This window comes from Filicampus tigris, chromosome 18, assembly GCF_054856515.1.
Source record: "Filicampus tigris isolate MCC_2025a chromosome 18, RoL_Ftig_1.0, whole genome shotgun sequence".
NCBI lineage: Eukaryota > Metazoa > Chordata > Actinopteri > Syngnathiformes > Syngnathidae > Filicampus > Filicampus tigris.
In genome coordinates, this window is record NC_141234.1 from 12,963,143 (window position 1) to 12,983,168 (window position 20,026).

Below are 20,026 nucleotides of genomic sequence, written 5' to 3' on the forward strand. Positions count from 1 at the left end.
TAAAGAATGATATTCTTTAGTTGGATGAACATATTAAAGCGAGCTAACCAAGTATATTTAGTTATTTGTTATTTCCTTTTTATGAAAGATATTTTGTTTTAGGTGGGACACCATGGCCCTTCTTTCCCCGATGATGCAATTTGATAACATTCTTAAATACTCATAAAATTACTAAATAAATAAATGAATAAATGGTCTTAACTTGTCAGTAATGGAGGCATGTGACAGTTGAGTCACAAAATCAAGCACCTTGAGCCTTCTACTTTCTACTACTGAAAAAAATGATTTGTCTAATTTCTCAATTTTTTTTTCAACCAGTGTTTGTACGAAATAAAATCATCTGGATCCAGATACTGTACATATGTAAAGTAAATGTATAGTGTACTTAAAAAATGTATTTGGAGCCAGAGGATTTTATTAAGTGCAACCACTAAACAAAATACAATTTCGTAAATTCAACAAGAACAAATGAATCTGTGTAAAATTAATTGGTAATATTCAATTGGTCTAAAATAAAATGTAACTGATAACATCAGTTTCATACATACAAGGCTCAGGTCATAACCAATCACGGCTCAGCTTCAGAAAACAGGTGAGCCGTGATTGGTTGTTACCCGAGCGTGAGCAATTGTGATGTCATTTTCATTCAACAGCAAGTGACAAAATGGCCGCCCCCTGAGATGGGTAAATACTGGTGGATTTTGCTTCTTAACTCATATTCCACAAATACAATCGTAATCAGAATGCCGTGTTTAGACTAGTGGGGGCGCATACAACATTATTGTAAAGAACATTTTTGGATTGACTTACCCCTTTAAACAAACAATAAAATAACGTACCTTACCTTTACCTTTAGCACATTTTAGACGAAGAGTTTTCTATATTTAATGTGAATCACAGAATTGCGTATACTGTAGCTTTTCTTCCTATTGAGTAAGGTCCTCATTTTGTGCCGCAAAAAGGCCACCAAAAGAAAAAGACAAAGTCTGATGTGAATCCTGTAGACAGTATAGACTGTAGATAGGCAGATGAGAATGACATCTCATAGGACGTCACACGTGGCAGTGGTTTTAAATCAGCAAATCCTTATGTTGTGTACAGGACGTCAGGGGGCTTCCGAGGATCCACTATAAGAATCTCCTTTGCTGCTATAACATCTTCCACTTTTCTGGGAAAACACATATCAAGATTGCGGTGTATGAAAGTGGGAAATTCAGCATATTTATCCTGAAGTGCATTTGTGAGGATGGACATCACGGATACAAGCCTCCCCCGAGGGGATTTTAGATCAGAGGAAGTGGCTCCCTCCTACGTCCTTCATACCAAAGGTGGTTGATGGGGTTAACTTCAGTGCATTTTCAAGTGCCTCACTTTTCAGATGGGACCGGATGATTTTGTCTTGTATAGAATGGACATGTTCGACAAACCTACACAGGTGCAAAGTGTGTATTGGCAGGTAAGCAGGTTCACAAATATTTCGACCTAGCGCAGATACCATGACCCTATTTCATTGTGTGATGATCTAGAGATTGTACTGACACCGAGTGTAATAACCCAGTTAAATCCTCTTTTGGAGTATACAAGCAGACAGCCTGAAGTGGGACTTTTGGGGCTCTAAAAGCATGCCCCCACTGCGTTGGCCCCTCAATCTGGTTACTAGTCTTAAGCCAAAGCACAGGGGGACAATGAAGAGATCAGCGTGATGCAAAAGCATGCTAGCAGTTGTTGACTGCACCTAGCCCAACCTATTTTCAAGGATGATTTACTTTGATATGATACTTGGATTATGCTCTCTTTGTTCCCGATAGGGAAGGGATCCAAATAAATGCCTGGGAGCTCAACAACTCATGTGATGTACCCCACAAAAGATGTGTGTTCATATTTCATCTGGCTGTTTTGTAGCATTAGTTTGACTACAAAGGTAGAAAGAGCTGTTGCGAATTTCTTTCATAAGGCGCATTCCCTTAGAGTTTTTCCCTACCTTCATTGAACCTATTTTACAATAGAAAAATCTCACGGCACGCCACCAAACAAAACGTCACAAATGGTATAATGACATCAGTCTCACCTATTGGCATTTACATGCAGCAAAAAAACTTTGTGAATACAGGTAAATGGTAAAAGATAGAGGTGTATGATTCTATACGTATCTTAATAGGGAAACTGTCAGAGTGTGGGTTGCGTTCAAGGACTATCATTATCTCAAATGAGCCGTGATTGGTCATTATCTGAGCCCTGAGCAATTGTGATGTAATTTTCAGTCTAGAGAAGTGACAAAATGTCTGCTCCCGGAGATAGCTAAAAACGGGTGGATTTTGCTGCTTTACTGATATTCCTCAAACGCAATATTTATCAGAACGCCTTGTTTCAACTAGTGGGCCTACACAGAACATTTTCTGGAAAAAATATGTTTGGGTTGACTTCCTCTTAAATAGCAGCAGTTTGCCCTCCTCTGATTCCATACACAAGATTGTGTGCAAAGTTTCCCCTCTTGAGACCTGCCAGCCCTTTCACTCCCGTGACCAATTTGTAAAGTTTAGTGCTTAGTGTTCAATGGGCTGTCACTTGTATAGCGCTTTTGGTACTCAACTTCACACTGTACCTCATCTACCTACTGATGACGCAGCTTGTTTGTTTGAAGTAACAAACATTTCCTAATCAATAATCAGTTCTGGAATGAGGGCCCACATACTAAGAGGTCCCCATGATATACGTTCCCTTATGAGGCCCTGCTTTTGGGTCCTCATAGGCATGCGTGATTGTGGAAACAGATTCACAGTATGTCCCCAAAATGTAGAGGTGGGTAGAGTAGTCAAAAACTGTACTCAAGTAGGACTTACTTAAGTTAGCTCAAGTAAAGTCCTCTACATAATTACTTGAGTAATAATAAATTCAGTCAAAAGAACTAATGACGTGAGTGATTTCTTATGATTTCTTCAATAAATAAACTCAAATAGACACAAATATTATATAGGACTGTGCAAATTCAGACATTGCCCAACAATATTACGCCAACTAAAACAATTGTAATTACAATGTTATGAAATAACAAATTAAGACAAATTCAGTTAAGAAATGTTATTTCATAAAACAGCACAGCAGGCTCACCAGGCAAGACATTACATTGCTGTTGATTACTCTATTGTTTCTGCCTTGTTTCACAAAGAATTGTCACTTGGAAAACTTTGCCTTTTGCGTGTCAGTCTAATTGGTGAAATGTAGTAGAATATCTGTAGTGCAGTCAACCAACTCCAGTCCTCGAGGTCACCTATCGTACATGTTTCAACACACCGGATTCAAAATAATCAGCTCATCAGCAAGCTCTTCAAAAGCCTGGCAATGATCAATTATATCATTGATTTTGACACCTCTAAAATTTTCATCTTAATAAAAATACTCAAAAGTATTTTTTGAAACCATACAGGATTTGAACATCTTAGTCTCCGAACTATTTTTCTATGATTGTTTAAAGTCAACCCAAAAATGCTCTTCACAAGAAAATGTGCCTTAGCTAGTCTAAATTCTGATTGATATTGTGTTTGTGGAATATGAGTTCAGCAGCAAAACCCACCCGTCAGGTGGTAGCCATTTTACCACTTTCTGTCGACTGAAAATGACATCATAGTTGCTCAGGGCTCAGGTAACGACCAATCATGACTCACCTGTTTTCTGAAGCTGAGCCATGATTGGTCGTTACCTGAGCAACTGTTATGTCATTTTCAGTTGACAGCAAGTGGAAAAATGGCCGCCCCCGGTGATGGACGAAGACAGGTTGATTTTACATCTTAACTCATATTCCACAAACACAATATTAATCAGAATGCCACGTTTAGACTAGTTGGGCTGCATAGAACATTTTCTCGTAAAGGACATTTTTGGAAATTTTCTTGAAGTAATACATAGATCATAATTTAAAACCAGATCCTGCAAGAAACACCAAAGAAGCTTGTTGGAACAATATTGGCATTTTCAGGCATTATTCTTGATCCTTTATGTATGTGAAACCCACTTTCTTATTAATAAACTGCAAATGACATCACAACTGCTCACAACGACCAATCGCGGCTCAGATTCAGAAAACAGGTCAGCCGTGATTGATCGCTGTGAGCATTTGCGATGTCATTTTCAGTCGACAGAAGACAATATGGCCGCCCCCGGAGACGGCTAAAAACGAGTGCATTTTGCTGCTTAACTTATATTCCACAAACGGAAAGTTAATCAGAATGCCGTGTTTCAACTAGTGAGCCTGCTGGGAACATACTCTTGAAAAAATATATGTTTGGGTTGACTTGCTTTAATGACCTTATGTGGAATAGAAAAGGGCCTTTACGTCAACTGTACCATACAGTTAAAAGCATAGACTTGTCCGAGCCAAATTAGAAAATAGCTACTTAGCTTCCGCTTGAAGTGAAATTTTACAATTTCCTGCGGCACACCTTAAAGCAGAAGTCAACCCAAGCATGATTTTTTCAAGAATATGTTCCCAGCAGGCCCACTAGTTGAAACACAGCATTATGATTAATTTTGCGTTTGTGGAATATAATTTAGGTAGAAAAATGCACTTATTTTTAGCCATCTCTGGGTTTGGCCATTTTGTCTTCTGTCGACTGAAAATGACATCACAACTGCTTACAACGACCAATCACAGCTGACCTGTTCTCTGAATCTGAGCCGTGATTGGTCGTTGTGAGCAGTTGTGATGTCATTTTCAGTCGACAGAAGACAAAATGGCCGCCCCCAGAGATGGCTAAAAACGAGTGGATTAACACTTATTCCACAAACAATATTTATCAGAATGCCCTGTTTCAACTAGTGGGCTTGCATAAAATATCCATCCATCCATCCATCCATTATCTGTACCGCTTCTCCTCACAAGGGTCGCGGGGCGTGCTGGAGCCTATCCCAGCTGTCTTTGGGCAGTAGGCGGGGGACACCCTGAACTGGTTGCCAGCCAATCGCAGGGCACACAGAGACAAACATCCGCACTCACAATCACACCTAGGGGCAATTTAGAGTATCCAATCACCTTACCATGCATGTTTTTGGGATGTGGGAGGAAACCGGAGTGCCCGGAGAAAACCCACGCAGGCACGGGGAGAACATGCAAACTCCACACAGGGAGGCCAGAGCTGGGATCGAACCCACGACCTCTGAACTGTGAGGCGGATGTGCTTGCATAAAATATATTCTTGAAAAAAATATGTTTGCGTTGACTTCCGCTTTAAGAGCGGCACACTGGTTGAGACTCACTGTTTTAGCCAATGGGTGCATGCATTTTATTGTTCTGCCAAACAAATCCATGCCATTGTTTGATAAAAATACTCAAGTACAAATGTAAGACAATAATAATAATAACAATGAAGATTTTTGTTTGCTTGTTTGTTTGTTTGGACTGAAGTGGGTCTGAAAAGGAGGAGGGAGATTAGAGTGGGCGAATGTGTGTGTGTATATATATATATATATATATATATATATATATATATATATATATATATATATATATATATATATGTAGTGTATGTGTGTGTGTATGAGAGAGAGATAGGGAGAGAGAGAGAGGGAGGGAGGGGGGGAGGGAGAGAGGGAGAGAGAGAGAGAGAGAGAGAGGCAGGGAGGGAGGTGCTGCATCAACCCAGCATACAGCAGCAGCAGCAGCAGGCTGGCTTTTTGGATCTATTGTTCCTTGTGTTATTGGTGCCAAACACAATTCTCCCTCATTAAGGCGCCAGGAGCAAAAGAGACACAGAGAAGAGCAAGTGGAGTCCTCTGTCCAGCATCGACTAGGATTACCACTCCTTGGATAAACTGGGGTGGACAAAAGCAAAGCATAAGAAGGCACACGCGCTTGAGTTCATCTTCACCTCGTGGCTTGGCTTCTTATTTTTATCCTCCTAACTGCATTGGGAACTACGGTGCCTGCTGCGCAGTGGCAGTGGCCATGGGGCTGGCCAGCGGAGCTGCTGGAAAGCTGGGGGTGCTGAAAAGGGTACCCTTGCTGTGGAGGTTAGCGCTGCTCTTTCTCTTCATCTGGGAACTGGATGCACAAGCAGCAGTGGGAGTTAAACCCACGTACATTTGGCAAACAGGTATGTTTCGCACTCCATCCCCTTGGGTTTGGAAACGATGATCCCGTTCTCTACTACTCATTTCTCCAATATTGATTTAGAGCCATTTTTTTGTCATCACAAGTTCACAACATTCAAGGAAGCTGCTAAACAAGTAGTAGCGCTGTACACTTTAAGGAATTATTATCATGCTTTACGAGGACCAGTGTAGACAAAGTTGAATTTATAGTCGTTTTAGTGCATAGGCAGGCATAAATTGCTGCTGTATAGGATATGTATACGGTAGATATACTGCAATCCCTCAGGTCAATGTCTCTCTGCCCCACAACTGGGGGATAGCAGTGGACAGTGTTTAATATCTTTTGGCTGTACCTCTCCCAAGGCAGCTGGGACTCCTCAGCCTTCTATTGGAGTCATTCATCACAGTTTGACACGTGTGCAATTGATGACAAATACAGTTAGCGTTGTGGCGTAAGAGTAAAACAAACAAGCTGCCGGAGTGAATGTTTTGGCGTGGGGGGGATGAATGCCAATTAATAAATGTGGATGGATTTTTGTGTTTGGGGTAGGAAGATGGGAGGTACAATTACACAGTTGTTTTGGGTGGTGCCTTGCACCACTCAAGGCTCATTCACTGGGAGAGAGGAGCACATGGTCAGAGGGGCACAATACTAATACATGCTCCAGTGAGCAGAATGGAGGGGAATAAAGCATGGGGGAGGAGGGGTAGCAGCAGGGGTAGGAGGATGGATCCCCCAATCTGTGAAGATGGGAATGCCCTTTTGGGTGCAGCTGGATCTCTGCATTTTTCTTTCACGTTGGGCTAATCTCTCTCTGTGTTACGCTGGATCAATGTGCTGGTTTCACCCCCAATAGTACCGGCTGATCAATGCTTATAGTTCCAGTAATGTAGTTCAGCCTGCTTTGGATCAATATAGGCTTTGAGTGGAGTCTTGAACAAAATCCATACTTGTTAATATTCTAATATGTGAGTAAAAAAATATATATAGATTGTTGTTTTACCTTTTGCAATGTATTTCTCCTGTTATGACAATAATGTAATATATATGTAATATTAAATTATTTGGATAATCATTCACTGATGTGCACAGATTGGAAAAATAAATACGACCGCTTTACATTGAGAACACTTGCTTTAGCGTTTATGAGTTGCTTAAGAATACATTGAGCATCAAAATGAAACTTTTTAGCAAATATCATAAATAATAATAAATCAATGGCAAATCTAAATAGTAAGTATGTTGTCACTATTTTACAACCTTTCTGTTAAATCACAGATTCTGTGGTGCTACTGATTCTAACTGACAAAAATAGTTGGCGGTGGTGGTGGGTTTTGTAATGTGTTAATTAGGTTTATATAAAAAGGGCCAAAGCAAACGTGAATATTTGGCAACCCCGAGTTCACTATTACTGTTTTTATATATCCAATTTATAAACATTTCATAAGGGTACCCTTATAATTATGAGGTACCAACAAAGACACAAATGCAGATCCAGACATTTGGAGCTTATAGTTGTTGATTTGAGTATATTTTGATTTTGACAGACTTTTATAAGACAGTTTTACCAATCGTGCATTTAACATACATGTAATATCCTACTAATGGAACATTTTCTAACACTATTTGTATACTAAAGAAAAAAAAATGCAGTAATCATACATCACTTTCCATTGTTAATATCAACTGAGTAGCATTCACAAAGGTGTCTAATTTAAACAATTCATATGGATAAAAAAAAAAAAAACAACCCTTGGCTACATCTTTCAAATTCATTTAATCTTGTTTACAGGCTTCATTGTTCACACCGAATGCAAAGAAATGAGAATCCTATCGTATTATGGGCTCTGCCTCCCTCTGAGTCAATGCAGGGGAAGAGATTAAGGATACAGAAACCAGAGCAGATTGGCCAGACAAAGTTAACCTAGATATGGTATAGACATGCTTGTGTGTGTCTACTCTTGGCTTAAGTACATTGGCACTTGTCTTGGTCAATATGGTTTGGCCCATTGACAGGATCAAGTTACGGCACTGATGTCACTTTTTTTTTTTTTTCTTTTGTTGATGCATACCTGTCTTGAACTCATTCACTCCCATTGACGAATTTACTTGTCTTTTCACAGTCCAGCCATTCAATCCCAGGAATATTTTTTTCAAACAGAGTAAAATATTTTGTATGTGTCACAAATGGGCTACTACATCTGTCGCACAGGAACAATCAGGGGTGGGGGGTGGGGTGGGGTGGGGGTGGGGGGGGGTTTGTGGTGTTATGGGTCCTCTTGAGACTGCTGTTCTCAGCAGCATGCGGAAGTGCCAAGGGAATGAGGACTATATCAAATGCACAGAGGTAATATTAGCATTTAATCAATGTATTTGCTGACTCGCTGTTCCTAAGGGTGGTTTGAAAGCAGGATTGAGTAGAGCGTATTACATTGTTCACAACACTACATGGGCAGGTTATACATGGAGTGTCTTTGCCATCTGTAATCTCTGTGTATAATGCGTTTTGGAGAGGATTACTATGCATGGTCTTCGTATGAAACCCCAAAACATTAGGGATTAAAGTATGATCTTGTTCCCCTTTAAGTTTTTCTCACCTCTATTTGACTTCCAAATTCTGAATGAATATATCAGCATGATATCTCAAGGCAAGGGTTCACACAGATGTTGGTCGTTGTGACCATTGCTTCGAGCCTCTTAGCTGAACAGGCCAGCAGGTTAGAACCCTTGGCATGGAAATCCAGGTCAATTACAGCTGATCCCTGATCAGCGCCAACACAGTAGAGGACATACATAGTCAATTCTATGTTCAATTATGACTTTAAATGTGCAATATTATGCATACATATTATGTGTATCATCAGTTTCATACACTCTTCATAATGGGTGTACATTGTTAACATTTTCTCATTGTATGTATCTATAATTTGCTTCCCATAAATATTGTGGTGGTGTAATTAGACTATATATATATATCACTGACCACATACCAATGTGCAAAATATTAATATTAATTTTTTTCTGTATGTTGAGATTTATTTTTCTTTGAAATCCAAATTTGTATTTGCTCTTACTTCTTTGTTCATTCCATCTTAACTAACTAATTATAGGTAGTTAGAGTCAACACCAATCCCGCAAAGTTTAGTATCTTCGTAAATACAAGCATTTACTGTACTCCTAGTTAACTGTTTTTCCCTTTTCCTGGGCCCAACGGGTACATGCATATTCCTAATTTTGGATAGCGCCAGCGGTACAAATGCAGTTATTGTACACCAAAAAGGTAACTTTTTGGAATTTATTGTTCAGAAATCACATACAATACTATAAAACAAAACTACACCAAATAATTGATTAACTCATTCACTGCCAGGCATTTTCAGACCCTCTTTTACCCTAACGTTTGAAAAAATTTGAAAAAAATATAAATAAATTCCTAGGGATTGAATGACTGGACTATGAAAAGACAAATACATTTGTCAATGGCAGTGAATGAGTAAATTGATTGTGTTTTTCAAACATAGGGTTAGGTTTATATTATATATATATATATATATATATATATATATATATATATATATATATATATATATATATATATATATATATATATATATATATATATATATATATATATATATATGTATACATGTATATATGTATTAGGGTTGTCAAAGTTAAAGCGTTACCTTTAGAGATTAATTAAAATTTTATAAAGCGTTAAAAAAATGTACTCAGTTAACTCACTTTTATTTACTTCCTGTGGCAGCTGACTTCTGCTCACTTTGCAGCCAAATTTAAAGGAGAGTCACTGGCGCAAAGACAGACAAAGACGGACTTTCACATAGTTTTACTTAAAGTTGCTCGACGGCTCATTGGAGAAATCTAAAATAATTTGCGCACCAAATTCCCATATCATATTAGTTGTACGTCTTTTTATTTTCTAGGAAAATAATTGTATTCAAGGATCAAAGAAAGCTATTAGAACAGTTTTTGAATCAAAATATGTGTTTTCCCTACTTTAATTCCAAGATTTTGCTCAAGTAAATATCTTTTCTGAGCTTCATAGAAAATTGTAGTTGAAAAAAGCGATTAATCGCGATAACTAATGGAAAATTTTCACATTAATTAGTTTAAAAACTTTAATTGCTTGACAGTACTAATAGCTCTGTATACATGATGTAATAGTGACTATATGATATAAACATACCCGGTAATAATATTATGTAATATATGTAATAATTCAAAGCTTTGCCAACAATGCGCCTACTGAGCCTATTTATTTTTACTAGAATGTCAAAAAATACAATCCTACAAACAAGTGACAAGGACAAACATATTGAAAATATAAATGCCCTTATAAGGGCATTGACATTCACAATACATTTGAGTGATAATTGTCTTTTGTTAGTTATCATGGTTATACGAATACGAAAACACAATTTTCAGTGAAACACAGTGAAAGTTGTATCCAGTTAGCTTCATCGACCCGGGTGCTCAAAAGATCTGGTTTTGGTCTGCAGGTTTGGCACAGTTGCTGCCCAATACCTCTGAGGGAGTGAAATGCAGAGAGCATATTTTGCTGCATATTGTATGTGAACACCAAAATATAGTTTTTATCTTACCTTTACATGTGCATAGCGACAACCCGTTCAATAAATACGGTATATGACTGGAGAAGTCCATTTGCAATTTACTCTCAATGGACCCATCAACTGCTACCCGAGACTGCCCCAGCCCAAATTTTAGTGGGTTTCCTTCGTACATAATTTCCCTTAAGACTTCAGAGCGCCTTCATATCACGGAATACACTTTAATTTAATAAATGTGTTTGTAACAATGTAATGTTACATTGCGAGTACAAATGTTTACAGCTGTTCTTTGCACACATTTCTTTGTCTCCATGCAGACTTCAATCTTTCCACCTTGGCGAGGTCTGCACTCCGTGTGCGTTTCTAGTTGTTCAGAGAGAGGCCAGCTCGCACTTTCTGCAACCTCACATAAGCTAATGCACTGCACTATACGTACTCTCTATGTACTTTTATCTGATCACGAGGAGGAAGTTACAGTGCATTATTACCTACCTTTATCCGCACTCGACAACAGACACTCAAAATTTTAGTGAATGCAGCATACGGGAGAAGAATTTAAATACTTAAAAGCTGCTTAGATTTGAATTTCACGCTTTCGGTGCTGATGCAGGACGAACAGCACAAATCCTTGCAGATCGTGAAAAGCATAGCAATGCCTGATGCTATTGGTGTCCACTTTAGAAAGAAAGACTGAAGCCTATTCAGGCACTCCTGCATATCCACACTGAAACAATGTATCACTGTATTGTTCTCACTTGTGGCCATGTTCAGTCACTTTGTCGTTGTCCCTCTTGTCCATGTGGCGCACATCCCCAATCACAGGGCCTCCTCTTTGTTCTTCCCTTATTGTCCTCATTGCCTCCTCCCACATTAGCATTAAAAATACCCACGTGCACGCTACGCCACCCCCACTCCACCACCCCCCTGTGTTAAATGACCCCTCAGCTTCGAACGGAGGAGGGTCTCAGAGGTGGAATAGAAAGGAGGGCTTGCAGGGTTGGATAGTGTATTTTGTGTCATTCATTCGTACCTGTATGCCTAAAAAGCTGTGAGGGAAGTGAAGTTTGTTGATTTTAATAGCAACAGTGGGATAATGCTGCACTTGTATTTTTACTGAAAGAAGCCAGAAATAGGGACAGACCTATTTAAAGCTGCATAGATGGAAAGCTGATATTTGATATGAGGAAAGGAAAAGATCTATGCAGCATTTTAGCCACTTTTAGACCAACGCTTTTGGTTTTATGGGACATTACCATTTTAGTTCAATCAACCCTGTGATTTTGCTTTGTCATAGAACAGTTCTGTATTTGCACACGTCTCTGATAGATGTTATTGGTGTCGTTTAAAAAACTAAAATGACAGAGAGAGATAATGGATACTTGAACTCTGGATGTGCATAATATTCAATTCCTTGGGTGGTCATAAATAAATGAGTGGTTGGACAACTTGGTTACAAACAGAAGAGATTCACTCTCTAATTATATACATACTATATGTTCTAAACCACAAGTTTCAAACTCAATGCAAGGGGTCCAGATCCTGCCATCGCATCATTTTATGTGGCCTGCTAAAGCACTACTTTTTAAATTGTGCTAAATATTGTACAAAAATTGTACATTGTCTTCACTTCACAAGCATTTGTTTGTTACCAAAACCCTTAAAAATAAATTCAATAGTTGTACAAACCGTTTTCCTCTACTTCTGATTCTGTAAGTAGTTATTTATTACTGTATTTAAATTTCAAAAAAATCATTTGACACTACCCAAAAATTAAACAAAAATTAGGAAAACGAAAAATGAATTTTCTTTCTTTTGGTATTTTGATAGACAGGCGCAGGTAGAAAGGGGCGTTTGCGCCATTGTGGGAAGGAACGCAGCAGACTTGATTGCCATCAAATGGAAGTGACTCCCCTTTTTTGCTTCAAATTTAGCACACGAGTGGTGCGAGGTCTACATGGCAGAAGGACTCGTTGAAGTCAATCCATGAGATGGGTGCGTGCAAAGTATATTTAAAATAAATTGCAAGAAGAGCTCCACTTGCCGATGATGTAAAGTTGGCCTCTGTGGAGTGGCCACTTGGAAATCGCCTTCTCCCCCCCAATTCGTGAGTCTCTGTGTGACAATTGTGACTGTGTGTGTGTGAAGTCCTCTTTCCTTCTAAAAGTCAGCAAGCCAGGCAGCGAGTTATAAGATTCTGATTATAAAAAAACTGAAGACACTTAAAGACTATATTTTTAATTGAGCCTGTCTAAATCTGCCAATTTCATGTTCAGACTTCTGAGTGATTCTTAAGACAGAGAAGGAAGGTCGAACAGTCGTTTTGGAATTGTAATTTCCCCTATTACACAACTTAATTACCTTTTTTTTATATTGCACTCAACAAATACTCCACATATTAAAACCAACTAAAACTAATGAAACCTAATTAACCCCGCTCTAAAGAACTCTGACTAAATTTAAAAAACTAAAGTCAAAATGAAATCAAAACTAAATGAAAAATAACCCGGCTCATTACTCACACAGACAATCATTTCATTCTGCAATTTTAAACTGCAGCTTCAGAAGGCCTGATTACATCTCCAGTATTTGCAGAATTGCCGTAGCGCACATATTTCACTTTTAACACACGAATCACAAGTGATTTCAACCCATTTTGTTTTGAACACACTTGGAGAACAGACTGTGATGAGTTGCATTGAAGTACAGTATAACGGGGGTGGGCGAAATTAGCTTTTTTTCTGGGTTTCAAGTGCCAAATTGCAGCCATTATTCTCTGTGGGTTTGACAGTGCGTTATCCAGCTGCTCTTCTTTTTAGTGGACTGCCCTATAGGTGAAATACAATTAATTTGGAGAAAAACTCATAACCATGCACATGTTTGTGAGTCGGATTCTTGAACTCTGTGCTGCCTCTTTTTTAAACCTTTAGTCCACCTTTTCCTATTTGGACATTTTATAACCATATAATCTAAACCCGAACCAGGTCTCACAAATGTCAAGACTGGCTGGGAAACCTGTCTCCAGTAATTGTTTGGATTTGCCTTGTTACTTCCATTAAATGGAAGTGTTATCCTGTCGTAAGTAAAATATAGGACAGTAACTCAGGGAGGCTAAATAATTATGTGATATAGAGACAAGCAATGACACTACACTTTCCTTTCTTTAAATGATCCTAATTGTTTTAGCGGTGCATAAAAAGGAGCACTGTTTGCTTGGCAGATTGCCACAATTAAATCAAGTAAGAGCATGTGCGGTCCATTCAACATGGGTGAGCTATTACTTTCGAACATGTGTACTTCCAAAAATATTGGATTGCAAGGACTGTTCAGACGGTCCAATGTCGAATGTGCAGCAGTCCAGAACACTGAAATAAACATGTTGTGGTGGTAACGGTCCATAGAATCTCCACCTTGTATTGATTTGTACAGTTTTACTCTGTCACGCACAGGAAATCAGAGTCCTTCAGCTCACTTCTCCTTTGCCTTATAGAACTAAAATGTGGTAATCTTTCAGTGTCAATGGCGGCATTTTGATAAAAGTTGACATTGTGGGGAGTAAGGAAAGCCGTATAGGGTACTTATTCTTGTCCTAACAATATTTTGCCAGTTTTTTTGGACACCATCAGATTTCTTGTTTTAATAAGGAAAATATATTCAGTGGAATCTTTCATGCTCAATGTCCCTGAGAGGGTGCTATTAGGCAAAAAAAAAAAAAAATGTTGCAAAATGTTTCTAATGTTGGCCAAAACTTCTGTGGTCTTTGCATTTTTGTTTGTAGTTTTTTTCGTGCGGTCCAGCTACCTGTATCTGTACTGCTGTTGAGTCAAATCCTAAAACAGCACCGCTAGTAGTGTAATGCTACGTTCAGACCAAACGTGAAATATCATGAGGCGAGGCTTGTCTCGCGTATGTTTGTTCACAAGGGTTGGGGCTCTTCTGCTCTGATAGAAAAATAAAATAAAAAAATAGTTTGAACTTCGCTAGTCAATCTGGTGTTTTGGCTGCTAAATGCTATTCTGGTTGGCAGTTCAACAGTTGTAAATAAAAGTTTCAGTAAATAAAAAGTTACCCCAATGTTCCTTGCTCCTAATTCGCCAAACCTGCTCATTTTTTTTGTTTTTGTGTCTCCGTCGGTAAAGGAAGCTAGCTAGTGTAGGAAGGAGCCTAGTGTTGTATACTTCTCGGTCCCAGAGACAATGATATTGCTGCACATTGATTTTATTTCACCACGCTGAGTGTGTGTGTATTTTTTAGATAGTTAGTTAGTTAGTTAGTTTGTTAGTTGGTTAAAAGTCAGTACGTTCTCGACACCGATTGGCTGTCACTCCCGGCAAATTTCACTTTAGCCGCCATGGGCATAATGGGTGAAGGATCAAAATTTTTGCTTTGAACGCATCCGCGCGTGATCACTGCATTGGCGATGAATGGAAACGCACCGCCAGAAACGCTGCACACACATTCTGTCTGACCGTAGCATTAGACAGTGAAGGCAGAGAGTCTCCTGGTAAAGGAGAACACACCTGTTCCTTATAAGAGATGTAATATTGTCATAAACTTTGTTGATCCCACCAAGCTGTGAAAGACATCTGTAATGTCCTGGCAGATGATCGGAAAACAAACACCAGATGTCCCCGTGTGCCCGCTGTTACTCCCAAAGTTACTTCTGTAGATTGGTGTTTGCCAACCTGTATTGAGCCAAGCACATACAAAGTATTTTACATTAGAATAAATGCCAGTGCACACCACCAAACAAAAACATAAAAAGTACATAACATACACAGGTTTGATATGTAGTCTGCCTTTTTCTATCAAGTGGAAGAGCGTTTAATTGTTGTGCCTGTTGCTATACACGGCTAGCATAGATAGCTAAACAAAGATACATTATTTGTAGTAATCTTGCGGTCCAGTTAAGTGAAACTGTATCATATCCCGCGGCACAACTGATGATCTCACGTGTCAAAGCACTGGTTGGGAATCACTACAATGCACAGTATTCTCTTATAAGTGGGTCATTGCAGCATCCCGTTTAGTTATTTTAAAAACTGGTGTCTATTATAGCTTTGCCCATACACACAGTTGCATTCAGATGGACACTAATTGTATATATAAATCAATATCATGGAGAATTTATTATTCAGTAAAGCTGAAATATATGACAGGTACTTCTTACATTCAAAACGTTACCGGTAATTAAAATGTTGCTTGTCTGACAGCTGTGGTATAACACAGATTATCTGAGCTTTTGTAGAAAGTGCTTTTGGTGATTTGGCACAATGCAAATACATTTGAAGTAAAATAGCTACCGGTAAATCTCTGATAGTGTACACCAGTCCTCTTGAATTGCGGGGGCGGGACCCCTAGGCGGGCGTGGTGCAATGTCAGAGGGGGGCATGTGTGACCTCAGGGAACATGTTTTTGCCGTACTAGATTAAAGTGTAATTGCACATCCAGTACAGTAGGTGGCAGTGGTGCTCTCATTGTCAGGGTGTGCAAGGAGTATTACTCAACTGCAGAGGTGTATTTGCAACAATTTTATAGACACATGATACAATTTATAGTCATGGCTTGGAGTTTCAGATTTGTTATGTACACAAAGTAATGAACCAATACTGGGGGGAACGAAGAAAAAAAATATGACAGAAATGAAATATGGGTTAAAAGTTAGTATTCAATATCCTTTTATCCAAGCTAATCTTTTATAATGTAAAATGGCCCTCTCATTAATTTGCTTTGGGTTCCTCTATCCAGAGAAGTGAATGGATTGTTTGGATAATGGTGGTAGAATACCAAGTTGTGTGGTTGGTATTATGTGGTTTAGAGATTAGCAGTCCTACTCTAGTATAAACCCTTGTTTTCCGCTGGCTAACTCATGTTCCTGGGAAGCTTTATGAGATCCAGTGAACGTGCTAGAGGATTGGCCTAAGCAGCATTAAGAGCTTTTCATCAAGGTGTTTCTTCCTCTTCTTGTCCTCCTTTCTTAGCACTTGCCCTCGGCAAACCCCCATCCAATGTATGATCTGTAAATGCAGTGTCACCATTTTAGCATTACGTTGTAAGTAAGATCTCAGTGTGGTCATTTATAAATTGAATAGGCCAATGTGGACTTATATCTGAAAGGAAAAACGTCAACATCTTTCAGAGCTACATACTGTATTTGAACAACAATTGCCTCTGACTAACAATTGCATAGCAACACATATTGTTACAACAGGTAATAAAACAGCTTACATGAAAAATAATGTATTTAACTGGCGCACAAAAACCTGACTGCCTGCAGCACGTTTCTGTGCAGTGTAATGGTAACATTGTTTATGCCGAGTTTAATAAGGTAGGTGTCATCATGACATCCCCAATTGTCTTGATGGTCAACAACGTCTCTTTAGTTTATACAATAGACCTGGGTACCCTTCCGTCCTCGTCCTTATTCATAAAAATTATCGCACCTGCCCGCCCTCATTCTTTTAAAGCGCTTCCGTCCTTACATTCCGCCAGTAGCCCAATATCCTTTGCAAATACACTTACCGGCTGTGAGTATCGTGCCTGGATTGAATTTTTTAAAGGCCTAGATTGACCAAAAAGACGTTGCCCAACAGTGACAGACGCTTTCCCCGTGACGTCCGGACGGCTGTCGGCACGTCACGCTGGAAAAATACACCGCAACGACAGACAGCGACGCTGACCATTAAAGTACCTTCTGCGCATGCATAAGATGTAATACCCTGCCATACCATCGGCGGCGGTAGTCACTATTTCTCATAGTTAGAAAAATCCAACCGGGAAGCTGTTGGCCGGGGGCGGATTATAAAAACGTAAACAATGCATTCAGATATATTATTCGCTCATGATGAACTCCCCCGCGAAGTACACCCTCACGTTCTTGACACGATACTGTCAAGTATTTAAATTGTCAACCCTCACTCTTTTACTTGTAAGAAGATTAAGGCAGTGGAGGCGTGGTCACTATTTATCCGCATTTGTCACTTCCCGCTGGTGCTCCGAGCGCTGATTGGCTAGCAAACAGCCAATTAGAGTGACCAAATGTCACGACTGGCGACGCCGATTCAACATGTGTAAACGCCCCCAGACACTTACTGACGAGTTACGACACTACGCCGGTGGTCACTACACCAATCAGACGGCACCTTCAGATGCCACAACGCTGACGACCTCAGACGTCGGTTTGGTCTATCTAGGCCTTAGAACTGTTTAACTAAGACAGTTTTGTACCTGCCAGCAACCACCGTCGTTATGTGATAATGATGCGGACCAGAGCAAGCAAATATTTAAGATTGTGTAATAACACAATACTATTGAGATTTGTTGTACGTTTTCACTTTTTATTGCGTTATTTCGCAATAAAAATACAAATAATTATTGCAAAATAAGGCAATGTAATTTTAGGGAGGAGAATGAACGTCTTCCACTTCCATACAGCTTTCAGTGTTTTTTTTCCCTCGTCAATGAAATGGGCGTCCACTAGAGGGCAGACTATGCCTGTGGGAGTAATACTGCTGGGAGGGAACACACATGAAAAAGCTGAGAAAAATTGTTCAATAAACATACGCTTGATTAAATTATGATTCCATTTATGGTTCACTATATATAGAACAACTTCTAAACATGATCGTGCATGTTAGATATGGTTAGAAAATTGAGTTTCCGGAAATTCGAATGATGCCAAACATTATAAGATACAATCATATCTGCAGGCTCGGCGAACATTTAAGGCAAACACTTGCAGACACACAAAAAATATGGAATTCACCATTTCAGCCTCATAAATGTCCAAGACAATGTCATAATTCATCAAAATGATCCCATTACGCCGACAAGGGTCCAGTAAAAGTATTCCAGTAATATAGTTCATCCACAACAAGCCTTACATCCATGAAGCCATGTTATTATCTGCTCCAATCGTTACATATTTCCATCAGATATGCATATTTTGGACACAGTTTCCATCATAGGTCGAGTCCGCGTGATCAGACTAACGCGTGGAAGGTATCAAAATGTAGGTCTGCTTCCTGGTGTTCGATTGACACCTCACTTGATCCAAAAAACTAATGTTTCCTGTGCTAGGAGTTCAGCAACAGCCAATGAATAAATAGTCCGTATATAGTATTTCCTCTCCATATCGATGATTCGTCATTTGTGCCAGTCACAACAAAACTTGCTAAGCGTGCTGGTGATTGACACTTTCAAAGCCGTCAGCAGTGACGCCAGCACGTGCGTACAAGCACACGTCACATAGTGTCACCTTCTGGAGGAGTCATCTGGATCTAGGATAAATCTTATTTTTCATTAGAACTCATGATCATTTGTGTATGTTGAAGCATTCCAGAATAGCAGCCTTTTACTCTAAGTATGGTTGGAAAGGGTCACCCAAATGGCACACTTTTGGTTCGCCTGGACCTCTCCTTAGGAAATCTTGTGTAAAATACTCATTTACTGTAGTATTATTGTCAAATTTGAAATGGAACTGGGGAAGTCTTTGAGCTGTAATCCGGTTGAAGTCTTCGAGGTGTAATCCGGTTGTGTTATTCAGTCCACCACCCTGCTACATTAATTTTCCAGGCAGATTTTTTGAAAAATAAATAAATAAATGAATAGATAAAGAAATAAAAATAGGCAGACAGAAAATCTGTCTTGTTTTGTGTATTCAGTAGCACTTTAACATATTCTGACAGTTGAGGAGAAAAATTCAAAGTGTCATGTTCAAAAAAGAGACCAAAACTATGATGGTACTCCAGATGGTACAGTACAGCTTCAAATTTACTTTGGGTCCATCTTTTTAGGCGTTCAGTTAAAAATGACAGGTGGGATTGTAAAGCGTTAAAAGACGTTACAACAAAGTTAAGAGTTTTAATTTTTTTTAAAATTTTGACACCAATATTTTCCTTTTTGCTGAAAATGAATATGGGCTCCAATTATTGGTTATCGGCATCCTTGACTTTTAATAATAGGTATCGGCCTTGACAAAAAAAACCCATATCAGTCTATCGCTACAGAAAATATCTTCAGTTGCATCTTTAACTGCTGTTCCATTGCATAATTTATTGGGTTCTGACGGCTCCCTGGTAGAGACACCAGACATGCTCGACCAAATGAAGGCCCTGAGGAAGCTAATAAAACCCCACTAAAATCCCATAGAGCCCAGCAAGTGAGTGTTCTGTTTTGACAGTTAAAAGGTGATGTGATTATGAAGTCATTCTGCAACAGTAAAGTGAAAATGTGGTGGTTAAATTCATGACTTCAAATATATCTTAAAATGAACTGGCACTGAATCACAGTGGTGTCTCTAAAACACACACTGCCACAACTCTTGCCAAACTGGTCCATCAGAGCTGTAGCATTA

The 20,026-nt window shown here is 39.1% G+C and overlaps 1 protein-coding gene across 1 annotated transcript in view; it reads left to right on the plus strand.

Annotated features, from left to right (window-relative positions):
* The first annotated feature begins 5,664 nt into the window (after positions 1-5,664).
* thsd7aa (thrombospondin, type I, domain containing 7Aa) overlaps positions 5,665-20,026 on the plus strand; it is an 87,207-nt gene continuing 72,845 nt past the window's right edge. The window contains exon 1 of the mRNA XM_086014346.1: positions 5,665-6,086. Within this exon, the coding sequence (XP_085870472.1) occupies positions 5,939-6,086 (148 nt within the window). The 5' untranslated portion in view covers positions 5,665-5,938. The remainder of the gene's footprint in view (positions 6,087-20,026) is intronic.